General features: G+C 41.9%; 1 protein-coding gene across 7 annotated transcripts in view; it reads right to left on the bottom strand.

Moving 5' to 3' along the window:
* The window catches only part of ccser2a (coiled-coil serine-rich protein 2a), a 45,905-nt gene extending 21,321 nt beyond the window's left edge, over nt 1-24,584 (bottom strand). For 3 of the 7 annotated variants that reach the window (XM_076743108.1, XM_076743104.1, XM_076743110.1), the window contains exons 1-3: nt 23,733-23,841; nt 10,351-11,855; nt 10,049-10,260 (exon numbers count right to left, since the gene is read on the bottom strand). In XM_076743108.1, the coding sequence (XP_076599223.1) occupies nt 10,049-10,260; nt 10,351-11,812 (1,674 nt within the window). In that variant the 5' untranslated portion in view covers nt 11,813-11,855; nt 23,733-23,841. Of the gene's footprint in view, nt 1-10,048; nt 10,261-10,350; nt 11,856-17,282; nt 17,388-18,584; nt 18,661-23,732 lie in introns of those variants that run through there. The other 4 variants (XM_076743109.1, XM_076743107.1, XM_076743105.1 and 1 more) reach the window with 3 other exon arrangements.
* Between the last annotated feature and the right edge of the window lie 233 nt (nt 24,585-24,817).

Raw genomic sequence — 24,817 nt, 5'->3', positions numbered from 1 at the left:
TGACTAGAAGACACAAGCATAAAATTACTCATTATAGAAAATCTCATGTGTTGCATGATAAGCGACTGGTGCTCAGTGTTTCAGGCTTAATGAAGAGGGAATATTGAAGGAAATAAAATGAAGAAATCATACTTCTGCAGTCCTCCAAATACTATTGACCAAGATGTGGGTGGAATCTTTGTTGTTTGTTTGAATCAACTTGTCTCATCTGTTTCACTCTCTCACTTCCTCCGTCCTCAGATTTCTGTCTCTCCTTTCTGTTCCACCCTGTCGCTCTCTTCTCTCTAACCTAATAACCTCCACCTTCTGATCTTATACAAGAGGTAAGACGAATATGTGATAAGCATTACATCATGATATACTATATCTTTTTAAAGAATCTGATTCAACAAGAGTAGCTTCACTGGGAGGGATGTTGTGTTTTTCCAGAACAGCCTGTTCTGCGCAGTGCTGGTGAAATGTTAGCGATATACTGGCATCAAAACTGCAATACTGTGATACAGTACTATGGTACAAGTACATTCTTCCTTAGCTCCAGTCAGTCTGGAAGTTCTCAGCTGTTTGACAGTTCGCATCCTCTGTACAGTTCACCAAACACAAGACAACAGCAGCAAAACAGCAGCAGCAGCGAGTCCTCTGTGAGTGCTGATGTGCACTATGAGGTGTTCGACAAAACTCGCAGCCCAGCACAAAATCACACACTTAGGTGTGTAAGAGAAAAAACAAAACTAAAGCACTCTATGGGCCAAATGTGAGCGGTCACATGGCGGGCATAGAGAGATGCAGTGGTTCAAAAGAACTTGTATCTGCTCCAACAGAAGGATGATGCTATAACACATCAAGTGTTGTGCAGTGGTTAGCACTGTCATCTTGTCTCTCACTGCCTCTCTGCCAGTGTCAGCTGTGACTGGCCCCTGCCCGTCCATGACCCCTCCAAAGAATAAGTGGTCATAGCTAATGGATAGATGGATCGAAATAAAGGTAGACGTAAAGGTAGGAGTTTGAATTTCTTTTTATTTCATTGGAAATGTATTGTGATGATATTGTGAGTTACAATTTAGATTTCAGTCCAGCTTTTGTTATATTCTTCTTGTGTTTGTCCAAAGAAATATTTTTTTCCTGACATACTGTGCACACAGCAGGAGTAAACACTCTAGCTCAAGGACGCTTCAACATGCGGACAGGAGGAGCCAGAGACTGAACCACCAACCCCATGATTAGTGGTCAACCCACTCCAGCACCTGAACTACCACACAGCATCTCTGCAGTACTTTTCTGTCTCAGTTTCATAACATCAGCACCAAACCATTCAATAATACATCTTTTTTTTTGTCTTTCTTCATTCCAGTAACATTCACAACTCACTCTCCGTCTCTGTCTTTTCATTGACTGTATCTGTTACAGTGTGTAACTCCAGAGGAAATTACATTTCACACTGGCAGCACACAACATCTCTCAGTAGGAGTGAGAGGGTGTGAGTTTGTGTGTGTGTGCGCTTGCACATGCATGTTAGTGGTGGATCAGATGATGTATATGTCCACTATGGTCCACAAGCGTGAAGACAGTCCAAAGCAGTCATTTATGAGGGCAAACCAAACTCCAGAAAGGATTTGGGCCTAGGTTAATTACTGAAGTTACTAGGGCTGAGCCGTTAATCGAAATATTATCAAAATTGCAATATGGCCATGTGCAATATTGCAGGAGCTGCAATTTTTTTGATAAGGTACAATGTGTCACAACATACCGATATAAATAAAGGATTGCGGTGCTGCAGAGATGCCCCACCCTGCAGACGTTAGGGGACATGCTTGTTTGGTACAGACCCCAGCAAAAATCCCATCATATATAATATATATCAACTTAAGACCCTGCACTCTGACCTCTTCCATGGAGGAAGAGAGAGAAACAATTCTGATACCGATTATTGTGCTGAGTATGAGATTTATTGAAATTCATTGCACATGAAGAGCGTCAAAACTATTTTCATTAATAATGAATCCTAAGGATTGCATGAGTTGTGGAACCTCAGACTCGACTGTGAATTCAATAGCTGTTATAAACTGTTAATACAGTCTGAACAGCAGCTTTGAGCCAATTAAATTGTAGCCGTTGTACTTGTTCTGACCAAGGGAATAATGATTTGACTTTTAGCAGTATATGAATTTGACATATGACATGCACATTTTCGATCCATCTTAGACACCCTGAGGTGCTCCATCAATCCAAACCCTGAGGCATGTGCAGCATTCAGAATCATAACAGCGAGGGAAGGTCTTCCAACATACTCTGCTCCCACCACAGCATCGGCTGAATCTTCCAACCAACACGGCTGGATCAAACCCTGATTAAAACCTTCAAAATCACTGGGAAAGTTTGGAGGCTGAACTTTCCTCACTTTGACAGTTAACCTCAAATGACTGGGGGGTCTCCACAACAAACTTGCGAAGTGAAATAAAAGCTCATTACAGAAACCTTAATTCTACTCATTGCTTTCTTTGAGTGTCTTTCTGAAATCTCTGGTAGAAACTGGGTCTTCACGGGTTGAATGTAAATCAGCATCATAGCACACAATCTGGTAAAAAGGCAAACTAAGCAGCTCATTTTTGGCTCAATCAAACAACTTCTAAAAAAAAACTCCACAAACTTTACAAATAATATGCCAGGGAGAGGTTTTTAGACTGACTGTACTTGTTCTTCTCAGACATCTCTGTCTGTCTCTTTTCCTTTGTCTCACATGAAGTGAGCCCCTCTTTTCAACCCAGCACCATTCTATTAGTTTCCAGTGAAATCTCAGTCGAGGTACTCCATCAGAGAGGAGGGCTAGAAATCAACATAAAGCATATCTTTTTCCAGGACCATTAGTTTTTTGAAGGTCAACTCTTTTCCAAAATAATGTCCTGACAAATGCTGAAATACTACATGACAGCAAAAGCAGTGTATTTACATAGAAATGGACTGGGCTTAGGGGAGAAGTGCTCAGCCACTGTGTGAGTGTAGAGAGTATGTATCTCTTGTGTAACATAAGCACCCCTGCTTAACAGTATAATTCTTTATACTGTACATCTTGGGACTCGCTGCTGGTTTTGATGGAGGATATGTCCTCTAGCCCAGTCATTTATGGATGTCATTGTAATCCATTTACCCGACTCATTTGCAGCTCTTGAACTAAGACCTGTTTTCAATAGAAAGTCCATTTTCCTTTTCTGTCTTACGGAATATAACCAGATTACATTGTGTTAAATGTAGGATAATTATAATTCAGTACAGCCACTGCAAAAGCCTTATTGGTCTTACTGTACTGGCTTTTACGGGATAATTAGGTGTCCACTGTGAAGCTCTGAGTGTTAGAGAAATGTATGAGCTGTGAGGGTCCAAACAGCCAAAGAATGACATCAAATTATGGGTTCATAAAGAAAAATACCAGAAAATCTTAAAAGAGAAGAATCATCTTTCTATATTGCTTCTTCTTTCACTCTCTCCCCTTTTAACTTTAGCTTAAATAGGCATCCCATTGGTATAGAGTGGGAGGGCTTAAAGGAAGGTAGCTACAGCTTAAATAACAGTGACATAGCAAACTACAAGCTGTCAACAAAAACAGGCATTGAGAAGGTCTTGAATATTAAAACAAACAGTGACCAGTTTCAAAGACAACATTAATTCCTTCCTTTTCATTCCATATTCATCACTCTGTTGCTGTAAGTGTCTCTGTTAAACACAGAAAAAGCTTTTACGAATCACTGATTAATTCTACTTTATTTCTTTCTCAACGTTACAGAAAGCCACAGATGATGAAGCTCATCATACTGTATGAACTGAACTGCCAGGCAGCTTTTACTTTGAAACACACAGTTATCAAAATATGATAAGGTATACTTACAAAGCTGGGGAAATTAGCAATAAGAGCTAATCTCTAATTACATTCCATCTCAACTAATAATAACTCGCCTCTTGAGAAAAGCCCCATCTGTAAAATCTATAGTTGTAGGAGAGGGTCATAATTTCACTACTTCTGCATTCAACCCCATGATTGAGTCCATGACACTTGTTGCTGCTGGTGTTAATATTTTAGATTTTATTACTGTAATGATTAAAGTTTGGTTGCTTCCTCCTCCGCATTTGACAAGGAAAAAAGGATCCTTTCTATTAACAGTTTATTTCAGATGGATAATGCTATGTAGAGGCAAACATTCAGAGAAAGAAACAGAGGCAGTGTGGAGGAGGCATGCAGAGTGAAACTGTTTAATGAGTGATGGCGGCTGCAAAGCAAAGCAAAATAGAACTAGAGAACCTTCAAATCAGCAGCATGTTTTTCCCAGCTTCTACTTTTTCCCATCTCACTTTGTGCTCAAGATGTATTGATGACTAAAAAACAACTGCCTCTGCCATAACATATATATTGTACATCTCCAATTTATATATGCATAGTGACACATAAAACCTTACTCATTAAGAAAGTGACCACACAAGATAAGAAGAGACTGCATCAATACAGAAGTCTTGCGGCACTAAATGCCAAAAAGCAGGTTTCTGTGCTGTTTACACACTGCACTGTTTTATAAGATATAGCATACAATAATTACATATAGACTGCAAATAAACTCATCAAGTACTCATCAAGTTCACGCAACACAATAGTTGCATAGATCTCCTCTCTGCTGGCAAACTTTCTTTTTAAATCCATCTGAATATATCTATTTGGAGACTGAACTGAACGTTCTCTCTAGAAAGGTGAGATGACTTTCTTTTCACACAAGTCTTCGCAAAATGGACAGCTGGTATCATCACTAGGAACAGACCAAGTATCCACGGAAGACTAGATACTGAATTCTATTAGCAGAATTTTAAATATCATAAGGAGCATGAAATGTAAATGAGAATACTGCAAGATGAATTGGACATGAAAGGGAGGAAGATTCAACGAATGAAATGTAAAAAAAGCTCTTCAAATGTCAGTACAGCGAGCAATTTATCTATCTACTGAATAAAATAAGTCTTGTGAAAATTCACTTTCTGTAACATTTATAGGTGACTAATGAAAAGTAATATAATGAAGTACTAATGTTTTCTTGAACATTTGGACGGTGACATATTATCTTCTGACCACTTTTTGTAAATCCACTCTCAAATGCAACTCTAGTTTGAGATAACGCTCATAAATCAAGTTACGATGCTGTAATTCATTTTTCCTCTAAAACATTTAAGCAATAAGATTTGTTAGACAGATGCGCTTTGTGTCATGACCAATCATGTGACTGCAAGTAAAATATCATCAATACACTGATTATACTTAATCAACTCAATCTCGTCAGTAAAAGTGGTTCCGCTGTTATTGTGCCAATCAGATAATAAGTCATTGCCTTTATCTTTCACAGGAGGAGCCCAGTAAGCAGCCATTTAAAGATTTACAATATGTGAGGGCCAGTTGAGAGACAAAGTGGTTAAAAAAGGCAGCATGGTAATGGTCTGTCGTAAAATAACAGGACAGGACTGTGGTCGGAAACTAAATTGAGTCATGATCGATGGTGATGGAAGTATAGGCTGTAATTTTGGGAATGACTCCCAGGCGTCACAAGCAAAAGCTAAGGTAGACACAAGACACTGTTAACCTCAAAGGGCTGCTGCTGTCAATTTAAAATCAAGACAAACAAAAGCAGGTGAGCTATAAGCCTCATTAATGCAACAGTGTAGCCGGTTCACTGGCAGCATGCTCCATAAACGGCTCAGCACTCTGCAGACAAAAGGCTTAAGCACCTCACTCATGATCAACACTGATGAATTGACCTGTCTCAACCTGGCTCTGCAAAAGCCTAAAATTAGAGGAAAATAAATAAATCAGGGATAAGAGGCAGTGGTAACTCTGCAGCTTTGAGGAAGCAAAGGGAGAAACCAAAGGATTACAGGCCCCCCAGGAGTTTGGCCGGAAAACAGAAGGCGAAAAGAGGTGCGGGGGGGGGGGACAAGGGGAAAAAAAAAACAGCTAGCTGTCCACAAGCTAGCTGAACTTTGATTCAGCCAATTCTTTAATCTACTCATCCATTTAAATGTAAGCATGAAGTTTGAGTTCATGTAAGGATAAAACTTGGTGTCTGATGATAAACAGTGATGATGATGTAATAGAGTGCAGCATAATGACCCTGCAATGCACGCTACACTGTAGACAGAGATGTGTTGATTCTACTCTATAATTTATGTTGTTTTCAATTATATGATATCTCAGGTAGACCAAACATCCCAAGCTTCACAGAGGTTATGTACCACTGAGGTATTGCACCAAATTGTAGTACACTGCACAGATGCTGCTATTATTGTGTCCAACGTGGAAATAACAGAAAGCATTTAACAGCATGTGAATTCTGACTGTTTCAGGTACTTTCCTCTATTCTATGCACATGTGATTGCTTGTGAGTTGCCTGCCAAAATAAAATAAGAGATCTCAACCGCTCCAAAGTACAAAGACCATTTAAATATAAATTATGCCCTGTTGCATTGCATAACAAAATGCACTGAGGCAGTCGCAGTAAGAGTGGCCCTCCATTTCACAATGCCAATTTTTTAAAGCTGGTACTATACTGACTTGCATGGTGCATCATGGGAATGTTATTATCAGCTCAGGTAGCCCACTCCTGATTTTGCACAGAGGCATAAGAATGCAGATAGAGACATATATAGCCAGAAAAATACTGGGACACACAAACCAGAACCACTAGCAAGCACACGCACATTGTGTTGTCTAAAGGATGCACAGTGCCTCCAAGTGGTCTCAGAACGCCACTGCAGTATGGCAGTGCTAGGAGCTAAATAGCAAATCCTTTCTCCCAAACAAACAAAAAACAGGCAGAGTTTTGGTCACATAAATGCTACACACATCAGTTGCATTCATTCTTTTTACTTAGAGCGATGATTGCATGCCTTGCCTTTCTATACATCGTTAAGATTGGGCCTAATTACCCTACATTTTGTCCAGCATTCAGAGCTGCAGGCTTTTCACATGCTTTACTATCTGAGACAGGATCAAGAAAGAGGCTTTAACTAACAAACTGTGATACACATTATGTGATGCTGCAAAGATTATGCAGGACAAATCCAAAGAATTACTAATCATTTTGGACACTGCTTTGTGAGAGGATTCTAGTGATGGTTTTCTTTAGCTTATTATGAGGAAAGACTTATTCAGTGAACAAGGGACAAATGAGTAAGAGAGCGACGCAAACAGATGAAGAGGAAATAGCAGAAAAAGGGGTGGATTCGAGAGAGCTCAGTGCATCCAATTACAGTAAGTGGGCTCATTTCCCCTAATCAAACAGCTCAGTTAAATATCTCAAAGGCAGATTCCCCATAGAGCTGATCTTCACACATGAACATCAGTTAAGACTCTCTTTCTGATTCATTTTCCTCTTCATTCCTTTTTTTTCCTTACTAGCTCCCACTCACTCAAAACGGCCATCATCTAAATTTCCCCTCATTTACTGCAAAGACTATCACTATTCCCTTCTCCTCTGACTAGAGATTTGAGCCGCAGCAAGAGGTGTTACTGCCCACACTGCATATGTTCAGAGAGTAGAGCTATAACTGAAAGATGTGGCGAGACAGTACTCAAGATTTCTTTGGTGGCCATCTCACATAAGATAATGGGAAGATTTTCTTTTCGCGTGTTTAATGGGAAGGTTGCACACAAGTGGCAAATATGCATTCATTAATTTCTCCACAGATTTCTGGTGGTGTTGTGTTTCAGTGCATTGGCTGACAGGGAGAGTGATGGCTGCAACTGATGCAACACCAAGCTCCAGTTACACTAACAGGGGACACAAATCCTCTCGTTAAACACAAACCAGTAGCCCTGAGGCTGTTTTATTTCCAGCAGAATAGAAGAGCATTGAATTTTGGCTCTACATTGCTCTTATAACAATAATAAGAGCCTTATCTATTGTAGAAGTGCAGTCAGTTCATGTGAAGACCGTCTTGTTCCTCTGAACTCTATGTGATCCTGTGTGGCACCATCAGCAGAATATGCTTCTTCTAAGACTAATCAAAATGATTTCATACATGTGTGATCATTCTCCAATGATGTAAGCATTGTTAGCTAGAATACTGTACACATACACAGTCAATAAATAGATTTATATGGACCACGAGATGGCAAAATACACAAGCTATGGTCTCAACCATTGTCTCCATTATGGACAGACAACACAAACACACACCTTAAGACATGCTGAATGACTCTTAATCAGATACACATGGGTATGGCACATGTGCTTGTACTGACAGGAACAATGAACAGAGAGAGCAAGCATACAGGCAACCCACACAAGCACAAGCATGTGTGCAAACACACACACAAACTCTCTCCTTTACTTAGTGCTTTGGTAGTTGCTTGCAGTGACTTGATGTTTGAGTCAAAATCACGTGGCAAAAGTAGTGAACACACAAAGCTTGTTATATTATTTCTAATCCAGCTCATTTTAAGATCTTTACGCATTCCTGAGATCAGGTGCCTCGGTGCAGGAAAACAGAGAACCAAAGCAAGGCCAGCGATGCAATTAACACACAGTTGGTGGCCAGGTCAGCATTCCTCTCAGGAAGAGAGAAGTCTTGGCATGAAACTGGCAGTGAGAGCTGGCAGAAAACTACACAGTTTTGCTTTCCTTTTCAGCCTTTGTTCTGCTTTTTTAAGTCCTAATTATGAAAAGAAGCAGGAATTATCTGAAAGTGGAACTGATTAATAGACTAGGGTGTGTACACTGTGCCTTGCTAAAAATGCAAGTTTTAACCAGGAGGCTAGCCTAAAGCCTACAAGTACTGTGTATGTGTTTGCTAATGGCCTCAAAGTATATTAGCTGAATAAGGTCAACCCCCTATTAAGGGAAATTTAACTTACAAAGCAAAAAAAGAGATGAATAAGTCTTCCTGATACTGTCATCTCTCCTTGTTCACAATGCGAATACACATTAGCATGCCAGATTTATTGTTGCTCTCAATCCCTCCCATCTCCCTTCCCCTTCCCCTTGTCCTGTGCATGAGCACAGGCACCACCTGTTGCTAATTGGCTGAAGTAGTGTTGTGTGGCCATTTTGTTTGTTTCCCATTTACACAGTCAGGGCCGTGTCCAAAAACCAGATTTTTTTCAGAGCACACACAGAAGCTAGCGGACAGCAAGGGGACATTCTATCAACAGTCTTTCTCCAGAATGACTCACCCTACCTCTAAGACTGCAGAATACTGGAGATTTTTTTGTAGATAAAAATACCATAACTTCATGTTTAATAGCTGATACTATAGGGCATGCAAACATAAGGGCTATCACACCCACGGAATCACTTACAACGTAGGACTATAGATGGTAGACATAATGTATGTTTGAAGAACGCTATTTGTGAAATGTAAATCAGACTACTCTCGAGGTGTCATAACCTTAACATTTCTTTCAACCCTCTCCCTCTTATAGCACTACTGTACTTGGAAATGAACTGCCTTCTCAGTCACACAGGCCCATTCTTTGCCAGCTATCAATCAGTTAAAGCTGCAACAGCTTTAAGTGTTCTCTGAAGTTTTTAGCCTTAATAACCGTATCATTGCTAAAGGGTTTTGGCTGCTCTCCACCCCTTTTCCTTTCTGAAATATGCTACAGAGCAATCTGCCAGTTGGCATGAAGTGAGAGGGAGAGGAGAGTATGAGCTCTTGGCAGACGCTACAACAACAGCATTTACTTTCTTATCAGTTTAAGAAAGCACTACGATATTATACATCAAAAAATATTGGAGCTAAAACTGTGAGTTGATGTTCTATGAATACATCACTGTTCACTTAAAGAGTAGTAATCTGGCAGATAGTATCATTTACTTCATATAAGAATTTTCTTGAACTCTGTCATTTTCCCACTTTCTTCTGGATTTTTTTTTCCTGAAACCCAAACAGCAGTGGCAAGAAGTGAAACCACTGGCAAAACAGTTTTAAGAGTGACCAGATTTTAGGACTCACACATTAACAATGTTTCTTGCATTGTACACATTCTGTTCAAAATCAGTCAAAGCTGGAAAATGGGACTCACCATGCTGTTGAGCTCTGAGTCATCATAGCTGTCACATGGATGTGTCACAGGCCCCCCAAGGGGCTCAAGGCCATCCTCATCCCACATGTAGGTTCCTCCTGAGCTATTGGAGGGTGACAGCTCCACAGATGAGGCCTGAAGGACATCACTTCGGTCTGGAGACAACACCAGTGGTCCCTGGGAGTCCTGCATAGGGCTTTCTTCTTTATGTCCTGCAGGAGATATATTAACACAGGGCTGGACAGCTGACACAAATATAACACAAAAATGTAGTTAAATTTCCTTTCAATTAATTTTTTTACCTTCCAGATCCATATTGTCCCAGTCAAGGGTCTCACTGAGAAAGCTGTGTAGGTGGGTTTGAGTAGTGTTGCCAATTTTCCTATTGTCAGGCAGGTCCCCCTCACTGAGCACATCTCCCACACTGTAAAAGTCATCTAGAAGCTCTTCACTGGTGTCGCCTCGATCTAGAGATGAGGCAGAAGATAAGGACATGTCCTCCAGAGTCTCGCCTGCTGCCTGGTCAGAGCTCTGTCTAAGCAGACCACGTCCTCCTCCTTTTCCTCCTCCATCTCCACAGCTTCCATCACTGTCACTGTGTGAGTCTGCTTTGTCAGTCAGACCAGTCGGCTCAGTGTCTATTGCTATCCCTAACAGGCCTCCACATTCAGAGGCAGCTGAAGGTCTGATATCCCCCTTGACCCTACCTGGAAAAAGAAGTTTCTGTTGCTTGGACTGCCCAGTTCGAGCCAGCCTGTACCCCAAAGCCCCCCCACTGCTGCCCAATGACTTTGTCAGCACACAACTGGGGAGCAGAGGCTTCCTCAGAGTGCCTGGGGTACCGGGTGCTTGTGGGATCGAGAGGGTGGGCAGGGAGGAGGCAGCTGGAGGAGTTCTACTGTGCTGTCCTCCAAGTCCTCCACCTAGACCTCCTGAACCTCCAAGATTGCCATTCAAGCCTCCGAGTCCTAAACCAACTCTTCCATTGCTCAGCTGAGGGGGTCTGAGGAAACTGTTCCGAGGAGGCCGGAGCTGAGTGTTTGCAAGAGGCTTGGCTAGCTCCACAGCCCGGTTAAAGGAAAAGGACCGTGTCATAGGCTGGCTGGTGGGTGAGGGAATCTGCTTGAAGTGAGTGAAGCTGTTTGAGCGCACCATGTTGTCCAGTGCCAAAGTCTTCAGGCTGTCACTGGACTGGGACAGGCTGTCTTGAGAGCTGCTTCTGGGAGAGCTGGAGCCTAGTCTCGGCCGCACAAGGCGAGACTCTGACCCTGTTCGAGCAGGAATACTGGAGCCATTATGGCCTATTTTTGGACCTCCATTCAGTGGACTTTGGCCTAGCTTGGTCCCAACTTTGGGACTCATCTTCAAGGATTGCTTGGGGATGGCCTTGGGACTGGAGACAGCCACCATCAAAGAACCTGACCTCCGCATCTTGGGTGTCGCTGGAGAGCCATTCTTTGTCTCCTTTGCTACAGAAGGAAGCTGTGTCTGAGCCTTGTCTTCACCTCCGTCCCCAGGGCTGGTGGGAGTGGTGGGGCTGGAGAGGGTTGTCCCATCATCTCTCTTCCATTTCAAGGAAAAAGAAGAGGCACAGATCATGCCATTTGGGCGTGTTCCTGGAGGGGTGGTCTTACCATCCTGGGTAGGTGTGTTTGACTGTGTGGAACCATTGGACAAAGGGCTAGCGCCACCAGTAGAGGAGCGTCCACCGAACTTAGGCAGTCTGGATACCATGGCAGACCTGATGGGTGCTTTTTCTTCCATTAGATGCCAACAAAGGCATGAAGGAACATGGAATCACACACAACTGGGGAAAGATTAGACAGAAAGACAGAATAAGAGAGGATTAAATTTAAGTGAAACTTGACCTGGGACACTGATAAGCAGCTTTATAGATCAATTCATTACTTAAATTCTTTAATGCATACAGCTCCTACATTATGTAGCTTTTCTAATACTATCTAAAGCTAGAGATATCAAATAAAATTAATCAAACCAATACTGTGCCTTTCCATTGTCAAACTCCGTCTAGACTGAGGCTTTATTCTATGTTTAAATAGAAAGTTAGATACAATTACGACTTCAGAATCACTCTATACGCCATACAAGCACAAATTATATGTGTATTATTTTCATCTTATATGCATCATCTTGTGTTGGACTAAATGCTGTTTCAAACAATGCTATACTTTTCTTTTTCTGTGTTGACAAAAAACACTAACATGAAAAATTCCATGACATGCTGAGTGAAAGAATAAATGTAGCTGAGAAACAAACATCAGCAACACACATGTGAACATGCCTTGGTGCTTTCACAAGGTCATGTGAGAGACATAAAGGTTAAATGAGTCTCTGTCTTTATGCTTTATTATGCTGCACACAGCTTAATAGTCACAAATGTCAAACACATAAGGTAAATCTGACATCTGCTCCTTAAATCTTATTGTAAGTGTTTAATTCAAAGCAGACAGCAAAAATGTACAAAACCAAATTAACTGCAGCAAACAGGATTGTGTACTTGCTGTTATTTGTTTCTAGGTAATTGTTACACAAAATCTCCCAAATGAAAGAGTAAACAAAAAAACAAGTAGAATATTCTTAATGAGAAGTTAAAAGAATGGAGAACTTCAAGTCTTCAACGAGTTTCACACATGACATGACCTGTGGCTGGCACTGGTTTTGGAGGATATGGCGCCAACATGCCTGGCTAACAAAAGAATGGGCAAACAGATAGACAACGCCTGGGGGACGAGGGAAAACCAGTACTGGGAAGGTGGCCAGCATGCTGTGAATAGTGAATAGAGATTATACAGCATGTAAAACCAATAGAGGGAGAACACAAGGCTGTTTCCTTTCACTCATTGTTAGATTAATTCAATTCCAATCAGCCATGTGACAAGTGCACATGTGTTGGTGGTGCACCTGCGTGTTACATCCATCTGGATAGTGCTGGAAGAATATGAATAGAAAAGTTACTGAGAGCCAGATGGCAGGTGCAGTTAGCAGAAAGTGACCCATCTGCATGAGGAGCAAAGCAGTTTCTAAATTCTGTCTGCAAACTTGATCCCAATGAAAAATAACTCCTGAACCAATAACATTAATATTCATAAATACTAATTATCTTTTAAGAAATGCCTGCTGCATTGTTGCTCCACAGTAGATCAAGCAGTTTCTCCCATTTGAGTGGATCCCTTGACAAACTGGCACAAAGACACAAAGGCATATACTGGGGCAATAATCCACTCAACTTTTGAAGGGGTGGGGGAGGGGTATTGTGTTACAATGTGGGTCTCCTATTCAGAAAAAAACTCCTACCACGCTGCCCCACATTCCCATGGAGACACACGTGTCTACAATCAAAGAGACACACTCACCACTGAGAAGTGTCTGGCTACGCCACCATCCTAATCTGCTTCATAAACACACATGGGCACAAACACAAAAACACACAGTTGCACACACAAAATCAGGTCAGCATGTGCAGGCAGGGCAACCAAAGCCTCTTCGCCCTGAGGAGGGGGTGGTGACTGTGCGTCTGTGTGTGTTTAATGGGTAGCAATTAGATTTTTCGCTACTGTCAGTGGCCCCGTGACCTGTAAAGTTCCATTCATATCCAGTGGATCCGTGGAGTCTACGGCGAAACATGGTGCCTTGGTAAACTGGCTGAAAGCTACTTTATTCCACCATAAACAATGCATTTTTCCAGTTCTAAAGCTAGATATTGCCGATATTGATTTTTCAGTACTGGTGCACAATCAATGCACAAGTGTTTGTACCAAAGCCAAAAACGATGCTGCTTAAATTACCTTACATTATTACACTGCTGAATTTGAACAAATGTGTTAACAAAACTCTTAATCTTAATTAAATTCAATCTCTTTTTCATCAACAAAATAAGACACACTTGCCATGTACATCAGTGTGTAATTGGTATTTGGTCCGAAGAATCTGACAAAGCACTTTATACCAAATATCAATAAATAACTGGTTATGTTACTCAGTGCAACAGACACAATATGGCTGACATCCCGCCCAATTCCCAATACGAGTAAACAGACACAGATCAGCTCAACAGGACCACAAATAAACAAGATCCTAACTGACTGACACACATTCAGAGGTAGGGCAGTAAACCATGAACACCATCTGTCAAACGCTCATATATGAAAGTGTGCCCCTCCCCCCAGAGTACAGTTCTGTAAATAAATATCCTAAGCTTCACAAAGATCAAGTACAAGGCCTTCACTAAACCCCATGTTAACCAAGGTCACCAATGTGCTTTCTCTGGCTCTGCAGTGCACAGGAGACAATAAAGCTTGATAGTGTGAAAGGATAAATAATGTATAGAAAAGAGTCCAGGAAGACACAGTCCAACTTAAGTCAGGGTTATAATCATACTTTTGTATAATGAAAATATAATGTTTAAGGGAAAACAAATTACGTGCACTGCAATGACGGGAGCAATCCTCTAGCGAGTGCTGCTGATCTCATTTGAACCTGTTTCGACATTGAGGTTGATGGAGATAGTTTAAATAATTGAGTTTATTTTTGTTTTCTGGTCTAAATCCTTCACCGCGCTGAGGACTAGTCAACAGCAAAAAAAATAGTTTTTCTCACTGTCCCAAGACCTCACTGTTTCAGAGATTTTGTCTGTAGCAGCCATGGGTTCACTCCCAACCAAGAGGGAGATCAGGAGGAGGAGTGGAAATGATTGCTCTGAGAAGAGAAGCAGACGAAGAGACAGATACTGTTAAGTAGACAAGACTTCAGACTTTTCCCATAGAGAGGTCTCCCACTAGACCTGCAACAAAAGGGATCCCCGAGTGTGAAATGAGCAGAAAAGTGAGATGACATCTTTTCTTCCTCTGTGTTGTGCAGAGAACGGGAGCTTTCTGTCTGTCTGCCAGCAAGCTGTTTGGCATTACTTGATTTCTCACTGAGAGGACAGTTAGACAGAAAGCACCTGGCAGAGATACAGGAGGGCTGAAAAATCAAATCCGCAGGAGTAAGGTCGTTCATTGCTCTTCTGGCAAAGCTTTCGGTTTCGAACCGCACATGCACGCACACTACAAAGATGCATTCTTCAGGAGTAACAGGATGGATGCAGATAGGATGCGACAGGCCAGGGGCTATGATCTATTGGGTCATTGGAGCTACGCATGAATGGAGGCGCTCTACTACACACAGTAAATCCCCTACCCTGCTGTTTATCCTCACAGCCGGTCTGTCCCCATCTCCCAAAGCTCATAGTTCCCTATCCTTACAAAGCCTCAGCACCATCTCTCAACAGAACAGCGTGTCAGGCTACATCCATCTTTCCTCTCTAACCTTTCCTTCACTCAATTGTGAGAGAGTGATAAAGGGGAGAATTTTATCTGACTTTATTCAGACTGTGGAACATCCAAAGAAGCATAAAGAGTAAAGGGTGCAGGATAAGCAGTGCATTACAAAAAAGCAACCCTCATTTCTGTAGTATTTTAGAAAGAAAACAGTATGAAATATCAAAAAAGTTAATCAAAACTTGACACGATGGATTACACCAAGAGCCCATTCCTGGTAGTATTGTATTGGTAGTATACAAAGCTGTTGATGACTTGTATTAGCTTGTATTACTGTATATTATTGCAGTACACATTATTGCCAAGTGTTTTCCAAAGCGTATCATCACATTTTTAGATTGTTAATCACTGTATGGATAATTTAGTTTAAAAAACAAATAGCAGAAGTGGACCAACTCTGACAACGTCACAAAAAGGGAATATGATGTACAACATAAATCTTCAGTAAAATAACAGCAGTGCTACTTTACACAGCAAATGCCATACATTTAATGGATGTGTCTATTTGTTGAGAATGTCATGTAGAATTTACTGAGGGAAAAGACATTTTTTAGACTTAACAAAAAAGAGATATGAAGAAACAATTGGGTTGCAAAGTTTTACAATCTCAGACATTACTGGACCTTTCTTTGTCTGCAATAGCACATTTTATTTCAGACATACTTAATGCCACTTTGTGTGTCTCTTTCTTTCTTCTTCTTGTTTCTTCTCCCTGAGATAGTGTCTGTATTGTTATATACTTCTTGAAGTGGCTTTATTGTGTAAAGTAATGGCCATCTTATTGTTACAACTTCAGAATACATTCCTAAACACTGCAGCATTAGCTGCAGGAGATTAAAAATGCAAACAAAAGTAGCTTTATCAAGACTCAACAACTTAAAACTTTCTATTTTGAACAGAAAAAAAGAACTATCTGAGTAGTCCACATGGACTGTGCTTAAGCTACATTACAAACAGAACTGAAGAAAGGAAGAGGAGTGGGGAACACACAGAGGGAGGCACAGGCAGGACGGATGGAGTGAGCTCGAAAAAAGATAAAACCTCTCCTCTGGTACTGGTTCCTTCTTGGCACAATGCGGAAGGTACTGCAACTCATCGGTACCTCCCTTAGTGTGTCCATCTTGGCAAATCTGTCTTTCATGGTGCTGAACTAATCAGTTATATGGATCAATAATTATATAGCACCTGTCTGAAGAGCCTAGTATATCACCCAGCTGGCTCTACTCTGAGAAAAGACATTTGTTTTCAAGGCAATGGACCCCAGACACACACATAACCACAATCTCAGAGCAGCTTCCCTCTTGTCTCACTCAGTGAAGACTCTAAACAAATCCAGGGGCTCTTGTTAACCTCATCCACTGCATCTGAGCCAAAGTGCACCTTCATTTGCATATATTGGCGGAGTCCAGTGTCTCAGTGGAGCAATAACTAGGCCAGTCATCTGGACAGAGCAGTAGTGGGCCACAGCTCTCTCCCTTAAGAGATTAACAGAGTGCCATTAGAGCAGGCTAATAGAATGAGACAGGGATGAAAGCAACACTGACGCTAGGCTAATGTGTATTGAGTGAAAGCAATACTGGGATGAGCTGCACTGATGCTAAGAGATGCTAATCCAATGAGACAGCATCGAGAGTTTGGTAATGCTGTGTACTAACTCTGGTAGATCAAATGACAGAGACCAACAGAGGAAAACAGTGAGTCGAGACAAGTGCAGAAAGTTAGGGTGTGGCAACCTGCTACACTAAGAACTACAATGTGTACACATTGCATGTTGTATTGTACTGGACCACCATCAGCACAGACACACACGGACACAACATCACATCACATAAATCCATCTTGTAGCAGGATATTGCTCATAACGTACTATGGAAAAGTAGATTAGAAATTATTACCTTAACTCAGTGAACTTATGTTGCCTAGTCCCATCATCTTCATCCCTGAGTCAACCATTAAGATAAGAGCTACACCCTGCCTAGTGACTCTGCACTTTGTTTCCTCCATCATCTAAAGTGAAAGTAAGGCAGAGAAGAGCACAGGAACAGGAAGACACTCTTCAGAGGTTGATCTGCCTGCTGCCTGACTCTCCCCTTGCATGTGTGCCTGTGCGTGCGTGTGTGTGTGTGTGTGTGTGTGTGTGTGTGTGTGTGTGTGTGTGTGTGCATGTGTGAAATGCGACGTGTGTGGTGTGTGGCGGCGGGTGTGTGGGTGGAGACAACAGAGCCTTCATGGGTGTGTTTAATATTTGATAGGGCATCTTTTAGGAGCCCCACTCTGCATTCTGCAAGAGGAGAGGGCAGGGGAGGAGGAAAGAAATGATTTTTTTGGGAAACACACCAAGAGAAGAAAAGAAAAACATTACAAAGACTTGTTCCAGTACAAAAAAGATTATTTGTAGCTGTACCACAACAAGGTACAAAGTCTAAAGACTTAAGCCATATAATCCTCCTGATACAAGAAAGTGTATCTACAAGCTAAAGCAGCAATTTACAGTGCACAGGCTGCTGCCCTATAATGTCATGAGATCACCAGAGGGGATAATAAAGGAAAGCAGATCCTGCCTAGCACTCAGCTGCACATGAAAGGTGACTCCAGTGAAGAGGAGTCTGTGGTGGTCCTCTTAAAGATTCAGTGTGAATTCAATTTCCTCTGCTCATTTCATGGTTGACAGCATACTGGTTCCACTCAGTCAACCGTTTTCTGTTAACTGGCAACAGTAAAATCATAGAACCACAGCCAGCTCCTCAATATCTTCTGTCTTCATAAATCACAGCACGGGGTCTGATGCAACCCACACCAGCAACAAAAAAAAGCAAAGGCTAAAACCCCGGGTTTCTAAGAATCAAGACAGAGACAAAGAAAGTCTGAACCAAAATGAGTCACACTACTGACTAGTCCCGACACAGAAACACCCTCAAAAATCCTCATCATCCCCCCTGACTCATCCATAAGGGTGCTGGTAGGACTTAAAAAGCTAATTATCTCCACTGTTATAGCAGCCCAGCTGTCCACACACCCTTCACCATAATAATCACATTTCTCATCACACCACCCCTCTCTCTGCTTTATCATTCACAGTTTTTAGTGTATGTGCACAGACAGCCACGAGTATCTGTGCCCTCTCCCATATATGACCTTCACTTGAACCACACTGTGAGAAGCCTGCAGTGCATTTGACAGCCCAGTTTAATTCTCACCTTCTGATTGGTCACAAGGGCTAAGAAAGGCTGATGAAGTGTCGCCGAGCAACAGCGCAGGTGTCAATCACTGTCAGCACCGTCATTAGATTCGTTTATGTCGATGGGAGCAGAAGGCAGGGTGGACAGCAGCCCGAGGCTTGCTTCTCTTTTTGAAGTCTCATCAAACTTCAATGAGAACACAGAACATCATATCACGGACTGATCACACAACCGCTGCCACCAGTGTACCCATTTAGAAAAGAGAAAAAATGTGGCTCACCTGAACTACTGTAAGTAAAATTATCCAAAATAAGAGGGCTGACCTTTCTGTCATAAAAAACATTATTTGTGTTTCCATCACTGTGTATAGCAATCGGCTAGCAATGGTTTATTATGGAGCTAAATCAGGCGAGCCAAGTTTTGAGTGCAGCAGCCTACGGTCACAGACTGTTTCATGTAATGTATATCGGCAGCACACAGGAAATAAGTTATGCTGACAGCAAATTTCATGATCTGTTGTTCAGATTGCAAAGCAGACCAGAATCATGACATCACTTTCTCTGCTGTATCAACAGCTTTTCTTCACACTGATATGAGAGTTCATTTAACACATGTCCTACTTATATACCCACTGTGCTGTTTACTGGGTATTTGCTTTGATGTGGCCTTTGCTAACTCATTTCTTATCGCCACATGTTACAGTGCAGTGAGAGATTGGCTTTAAGACAATGAACCTTGATCATTCCATAGCACAAAGTCTGAATATGAAACTAAATAGTAAGCTTTTAATAGATCATGTTCCTTTTGGACTTATCCTCTGTAAATGCACAATACACTGCTATTAGGCCAACTTCCTCTCTGCCCAACTTCCATATTTTCCCGTGCCTCCTGCCTTTCCATTCACTCTATCAAGCTGTCTTTCTTAACAAATGCGTTCCCCAGTCCCTACTGTTTCCTAAGGCGGTACAGTTTTGTACTGCAACTGGCAAACAACCTTATGAGGCCAGGGAGAACATGGCCTCCTAAAATCAAATAAGGCCACAGTCGTTGGTTAACATTCATCAAATGCAATGTCTTTGTGTCCAATTTTTCACTGGGTTTAAAGCTATTAGGTCAACTGATGCAAGCAGAGGGGAACCTATCCAAAAGAGTGTCTGATACAACAGAGTAACCTTTCTGTTCACCTCAGGAGCCTTCTGGGAAAAACTGACTGAATACTCAATAGTGTTGGTCGTGGCTAGATAGATCCCTGCTGTTGAAACTGCTTTGAAGACAGAAAGGCACCATAACACAATGAAGTGTTATGGTGAGTTTAGTCTGGCATGCAAACACAGTATTTGAATGCCAACTGTGACCACACAGACTGACATTTCACACTGTATTATTTTTTGCCTTTGAGTAGGACATGTGTCATGAGTCTAATGTCAGTACAGACTCACCGCACCTCAGCCAGCAGACAGAGAGCATAAACTTTACAGGCATGCCATCAGAGACAATGTTATCCTGGGTGAAACGGAACTGCATGAGTGACCAAAGGAGGCGATGTGCCAAAAGACAGTGGTACAGTCACACAGGAACAAACACACACACTATAGTAAGTGGCCAGTGCTCTGGAAACAAGCCAATGTCCTAAGAAAGACACATATTTTGAACAGATGCATGCAGATTTCAGCAGGTCACATGTGACTAGCAGTGTTTGTACAGAGATATGGAAAGCTACGTTTCAACCTCAAAGCACAGCTCACAGTGCGCAGCACATTCGTTGTCCTATGCCTGATCCCAAGGACTTAAAGACTCTATAATATCACATGACTCAAAGGCTTGAAGGATTACTGAATGAGACATATAAGTTTGAGGAAAGTGACCTGCTACCCGGTGCAGTGCAAGCTCCATGCAGTTACATTAGCACAGAGGCACAGGATGAAGCAGGAGCCCATGTGTATATCTGTCACTTAAACTGATATGAGCCACAATGACAGCTGATACGCTGGCAAGAGCAGACACCTAGTGAGGCATAATAAATATGCTGTGCTTCTGCTGCAAATATAGGAACAGCAGTTCAAACATCATATACAGGACTCTCAATAGAAATTAATGACTGCAATGACAATAAATGAATTTGGGATGTTAGTGTTAGTGTAGTGTTTATCAGCTGAATGTATTTAATAATTATCCTTCCACAGGACAGTTTCTGTGTGTTTGTGCGTACATGTAAAACAAAGCATTTGGGAAACGATGATGTCATCACCTCGTTTCACGCATGCCATTGTTGTTTTGTGTAATGAGCATGCATCCAAAACAACACTGGCGGACTACTGGTTAGTTTACATCTGGTAGCACTGCTAGGCCATGTGCCAGAAAGGCCTGAAACTGAAGCAGCTAAAAGGAATCCAGCCATTTCATGGAGACATTTCAAAATGTGTTCGGTAAAAAAGGTCTGTAACTGCCAGTGCTAATCACCTGCTGCAATAAATATCATAGTTTCAAATAGCTTCAAATGTACAGTCAGAGTTTTAAAAAATTTGCACTTTTGAAGGCGTTTTAAAAAATCTTAATTTCAGTGACCTTAAATGGCACTTGTAAGTGAACACTTGGGCCAAACGTTCATTTTGCAAAATATGCATAAATGTATGCTCAAGCCCTCAAAGTCTCAGCATTGTGCACGCCGGCTCACGGTCACGCTGTCATGTCTTACTGAGATATTGAATAGAATAAAGCCATTGTTAATGTTTATTAGTAACACGTGCTTTTCCTACAACGACAAATCAAAATGCCTGTTGTGAAAAATATGTCTGACATTTAAACAACTGCTCATTCTATCACAACAATAAATGTCACCATCGCGTGCTTCCACCACCCTGCATTGTGTTCAAAATGACACCTGTGCAAACACACTATTTGAAGGAAAAGAACAGAGGGACTCGCTAACGTAAACAGCACTCACGACCTATTCTATACAATACTGCCTAATAGAGTACAGAACAGAGAGCGTCAGTATAAAAACTATACTCTGATATAAGAGAGCAGTTAAAAGCTGAACCACATATACCACAGCGCAAATGGGACCCCAACTGTCCTCAACTGTCCCATCTTTCACTGTCTTTCATCTCTCTTTTGTCAACATATTAGTTGTTTATGTCCTATTGATGCTGTAAGACAACATTTATTTTATTGCTGCTAAATTTCTACTACTTCAGGGTACATCTTCCGTTGTTTTCATATCATCCAGTCATCCCACAAACACATGAAAGTCAATCAGAGATTAAAATGTGTGGTAACTCTGAAGGCCACTGTTGCCCCAAGTGCCTGTCAATTTCTGACCCTGTGTCAGTGCATCTGAGCTCCTGTGTCTACACACAGCTACACACTGAGCTATTCCAAGCCCTTAAAAATCTGTGGTCTTACCAAGGGAATGACAGAACTGATAAGCATGGCTAAGTATAGCTCTAATGATAGGCCACATATACAGACAGAGAAGAGGGCAAGGAGGATCAGAGAAAAGCCAAAGTCAAATCAAGTCGCTAAGCTCTGAGCACGACACCACGACACACACATGAAAACCTGCACAAAACTAAGACCACAATGAATTATCCTCAATGACCTCATCTCTGGGCACTTTGAATACTCGGCTATTTAGATCCCCCATTGATTTGAAGTGAAGTCAGTAGGGTGGAGTATGCACAAACAAAGAGTCAGAGAAAATAGAGGAATGAGAGAGAAATTCCATCTGTTAAGTTCCCACAAATGAGATCACAACATACTGTGAACACAACAGATACGGTGGAAAGAAGGGCTGGATACAGCTTCTTTGTGACTATCTGAAGAGGTGTTTAGCACTCACCTTGCTCTACACAGATGCCCTCAGTCTGATTTCTGGCATTGTCACACAAATGACTCAACACTTCTCTGTGCTGCTTTAGCATCATACAAGCACACATTAACATCATCTGTTGGCCTTCATCTTATGGTGTCTTGGAATGACTACACACAGAGAGTAATGTGTATAATGTATATCTTTACACATAGCTACAAAACAAACAACATTAACACTGATGGGACAACTGGGACACAGTCTGGAAAACCCCCTCACATATTAAACTGCAATTTGGGGGGTCTTCAACAGGCAGGCGGGCGCACAGCGGAGACATTCAGCTGTTGATGTGGGGAAGCAGATTGTAAACACACCCTCAGCCAAGGTGGCGCTTCAGGACCTACACCAACAGGTGCCTGAAGAACACACACATGGATTTGCACGTGTGTGTTTGTGTGTGAATGCAACCCCACCCAAACACTGGAACACCAGAGGGGCCGTTCATCTCACTTTCACTAAGGGCAATTAGTCGTGCCTTATCCTGGTGTGTCCTGGCCTGTTGATGCCATGGAGCTTTGCACTGTCTGGGTTGTAATAGATCACAGCCTAAGATTGCACACACGCACACACACACACCACATAGTTATGAGACTTGACTGACAGCAACTTCAGTCATGGCATAAAAAATGAATATGTGAGAATTCACTGCACGGTATAAAAACCTCGGTTAAATTTGAACTCCTGTCTGAGCGGAGCATGGAGGCGCGTGAGTCAGCTTTAGTTACCCTTTAATCCTACCATGTGCATGAGGAACACACATCTGAGTGGTGCGTCTCAAACAAGATTGAGTTCCCATTTATAAGAGACTGCGTGCCATGGCCAGACACTTGTCAGGCAGCAACACTCAAAGATTTTTCCAATTTACCCACATTAATGGATGAGTGTGCACTGTCCATAACTTCTGGTAATAACTTATTATATAATAAGTTACTTTTTATATGCTTATTACATAAAGGCCTGGCCATCCTTATTCATGGTACAGTGACTCTTTCCAGAGCACGTTATGACTGTGGGGGGTGATGTGACGGCAGAAAACACGGCCTCTTCTGCCTCACTGGTCAGGATAGAGAAAGACTGAAGGCTCGTTGGGTTGTCTTCATCAGTGTAATTAATAATAATGTAGCTAACTATCATGTTATGTACCCACAAATGAGCAATAAGACAAATAAGGACAATTATTACCATACAGAGGTGCAGAAAATTACCAGCAAAGAAGCTTGTAGTGATTTACAATCATTTGACAATCATAACAGGACTCATGTAACCAGATACATGCACAATATGATTTGACTTACCTGAACTTATGCCGTTAAAAGTATATTTCCATGCTCAAAGATCCACTTGCTCGATATCTTCTAAACAACATGCTGTAAAGTGAGCGGCCAAGCAAAAATACCCTTTCACCTAACGTCTAAAAGAGTGGTTCATGAAGGGACAGCTAACGTTAGCCGGTAGTCCTTAGGTTACATGAGTTCTTCATAACGTTACCGTGATATCAAGCCGGTTCTGTGCCAACCAAATCAACTATGTTGAGTGCTGTAACGTTACAAATAAGACGAGCTCACTGTAAACTCATCACAATTCCTCACATTTCCATGAAGCACTTCCACTTCACCGTTAAAAATAGCCCGGAGCTACTGTACCAGTGAGCCGTGAGTTGAAAGTGTCACGGTGTCAGCACCGACCATCTGATGATACCGAGCACGATCCGCCGAAAAGACAGTCCGGAAAGCGACGAGGGAGCGTAAACAAAACCCAGCCATGTAAACGACGTGAAGTCCTCATGCAAAACACTACACAGCCTTCTAAATAAACTACTCACAGCAGGAAACCACACGGCACAGACTGACTTCCCAAAGCAGTTTATCATTCCGACATCGTCCGGTCGCTTCCAGCGGGGCGGAGCGTCTACATGTCACCTGGGTCTCAAAGGGTGACATTGCGTGCTAACCTCAAAGTCCTTCTTTGCCTACATGCGTGCGCTATTTTTAAATGTCGTCTGTGTGTTCAGTATTAACTCAATTAGTTTTTCGGAGTGTATTAGCCGCGTTTTTCTTTTTTCTTTCAAATCGTCGCTCCGCTCACCGAAAGCAAACTAGCTTGTAAACTAACCGCTACAGTCTTCAGCTAGCCGTTGATGTGACGTCACGCTGTAATGAGGCGTACACGCGAAAGTTCGGACCACAAAGCTCGTGCGTTATTACCTTATGATTAGTATTAGAGTGACCGCGCTAATAGAAAGTTGCTGTTGGTTGTAGCATTAGTATGGATAGCACCATCTATAATGGGTTTCATACTCATATAATGGCCTTTGGGTGAAAAACACGGTTCAGTATGCTGTGTGGGTCACTCGTATGCTATTAATAAGAAATATATTCGG

This window comes from Chaetodon auriga, chromosome 11, assembly GCF_051107435.1.
Source record: "Chaetodon auriga isolate fChaAug3 chromosome 11, fChaAug3.hap1, whole genome shotgun sequence".
In the NCBI taxonomy this organism is placed as follows: domain Eukaryota; kingdom Metazoa; phylum Chordata; class Actinopteri; order Chaetodontiformes; family Chaetodontidae; genus Chaetodon; species Chaetodon auriga.
The sequence above is the reverse complement of the archived record's forward strand: the minus strand, read 5'-3'. Positions and strand labels throughout refer to the sequence as shown.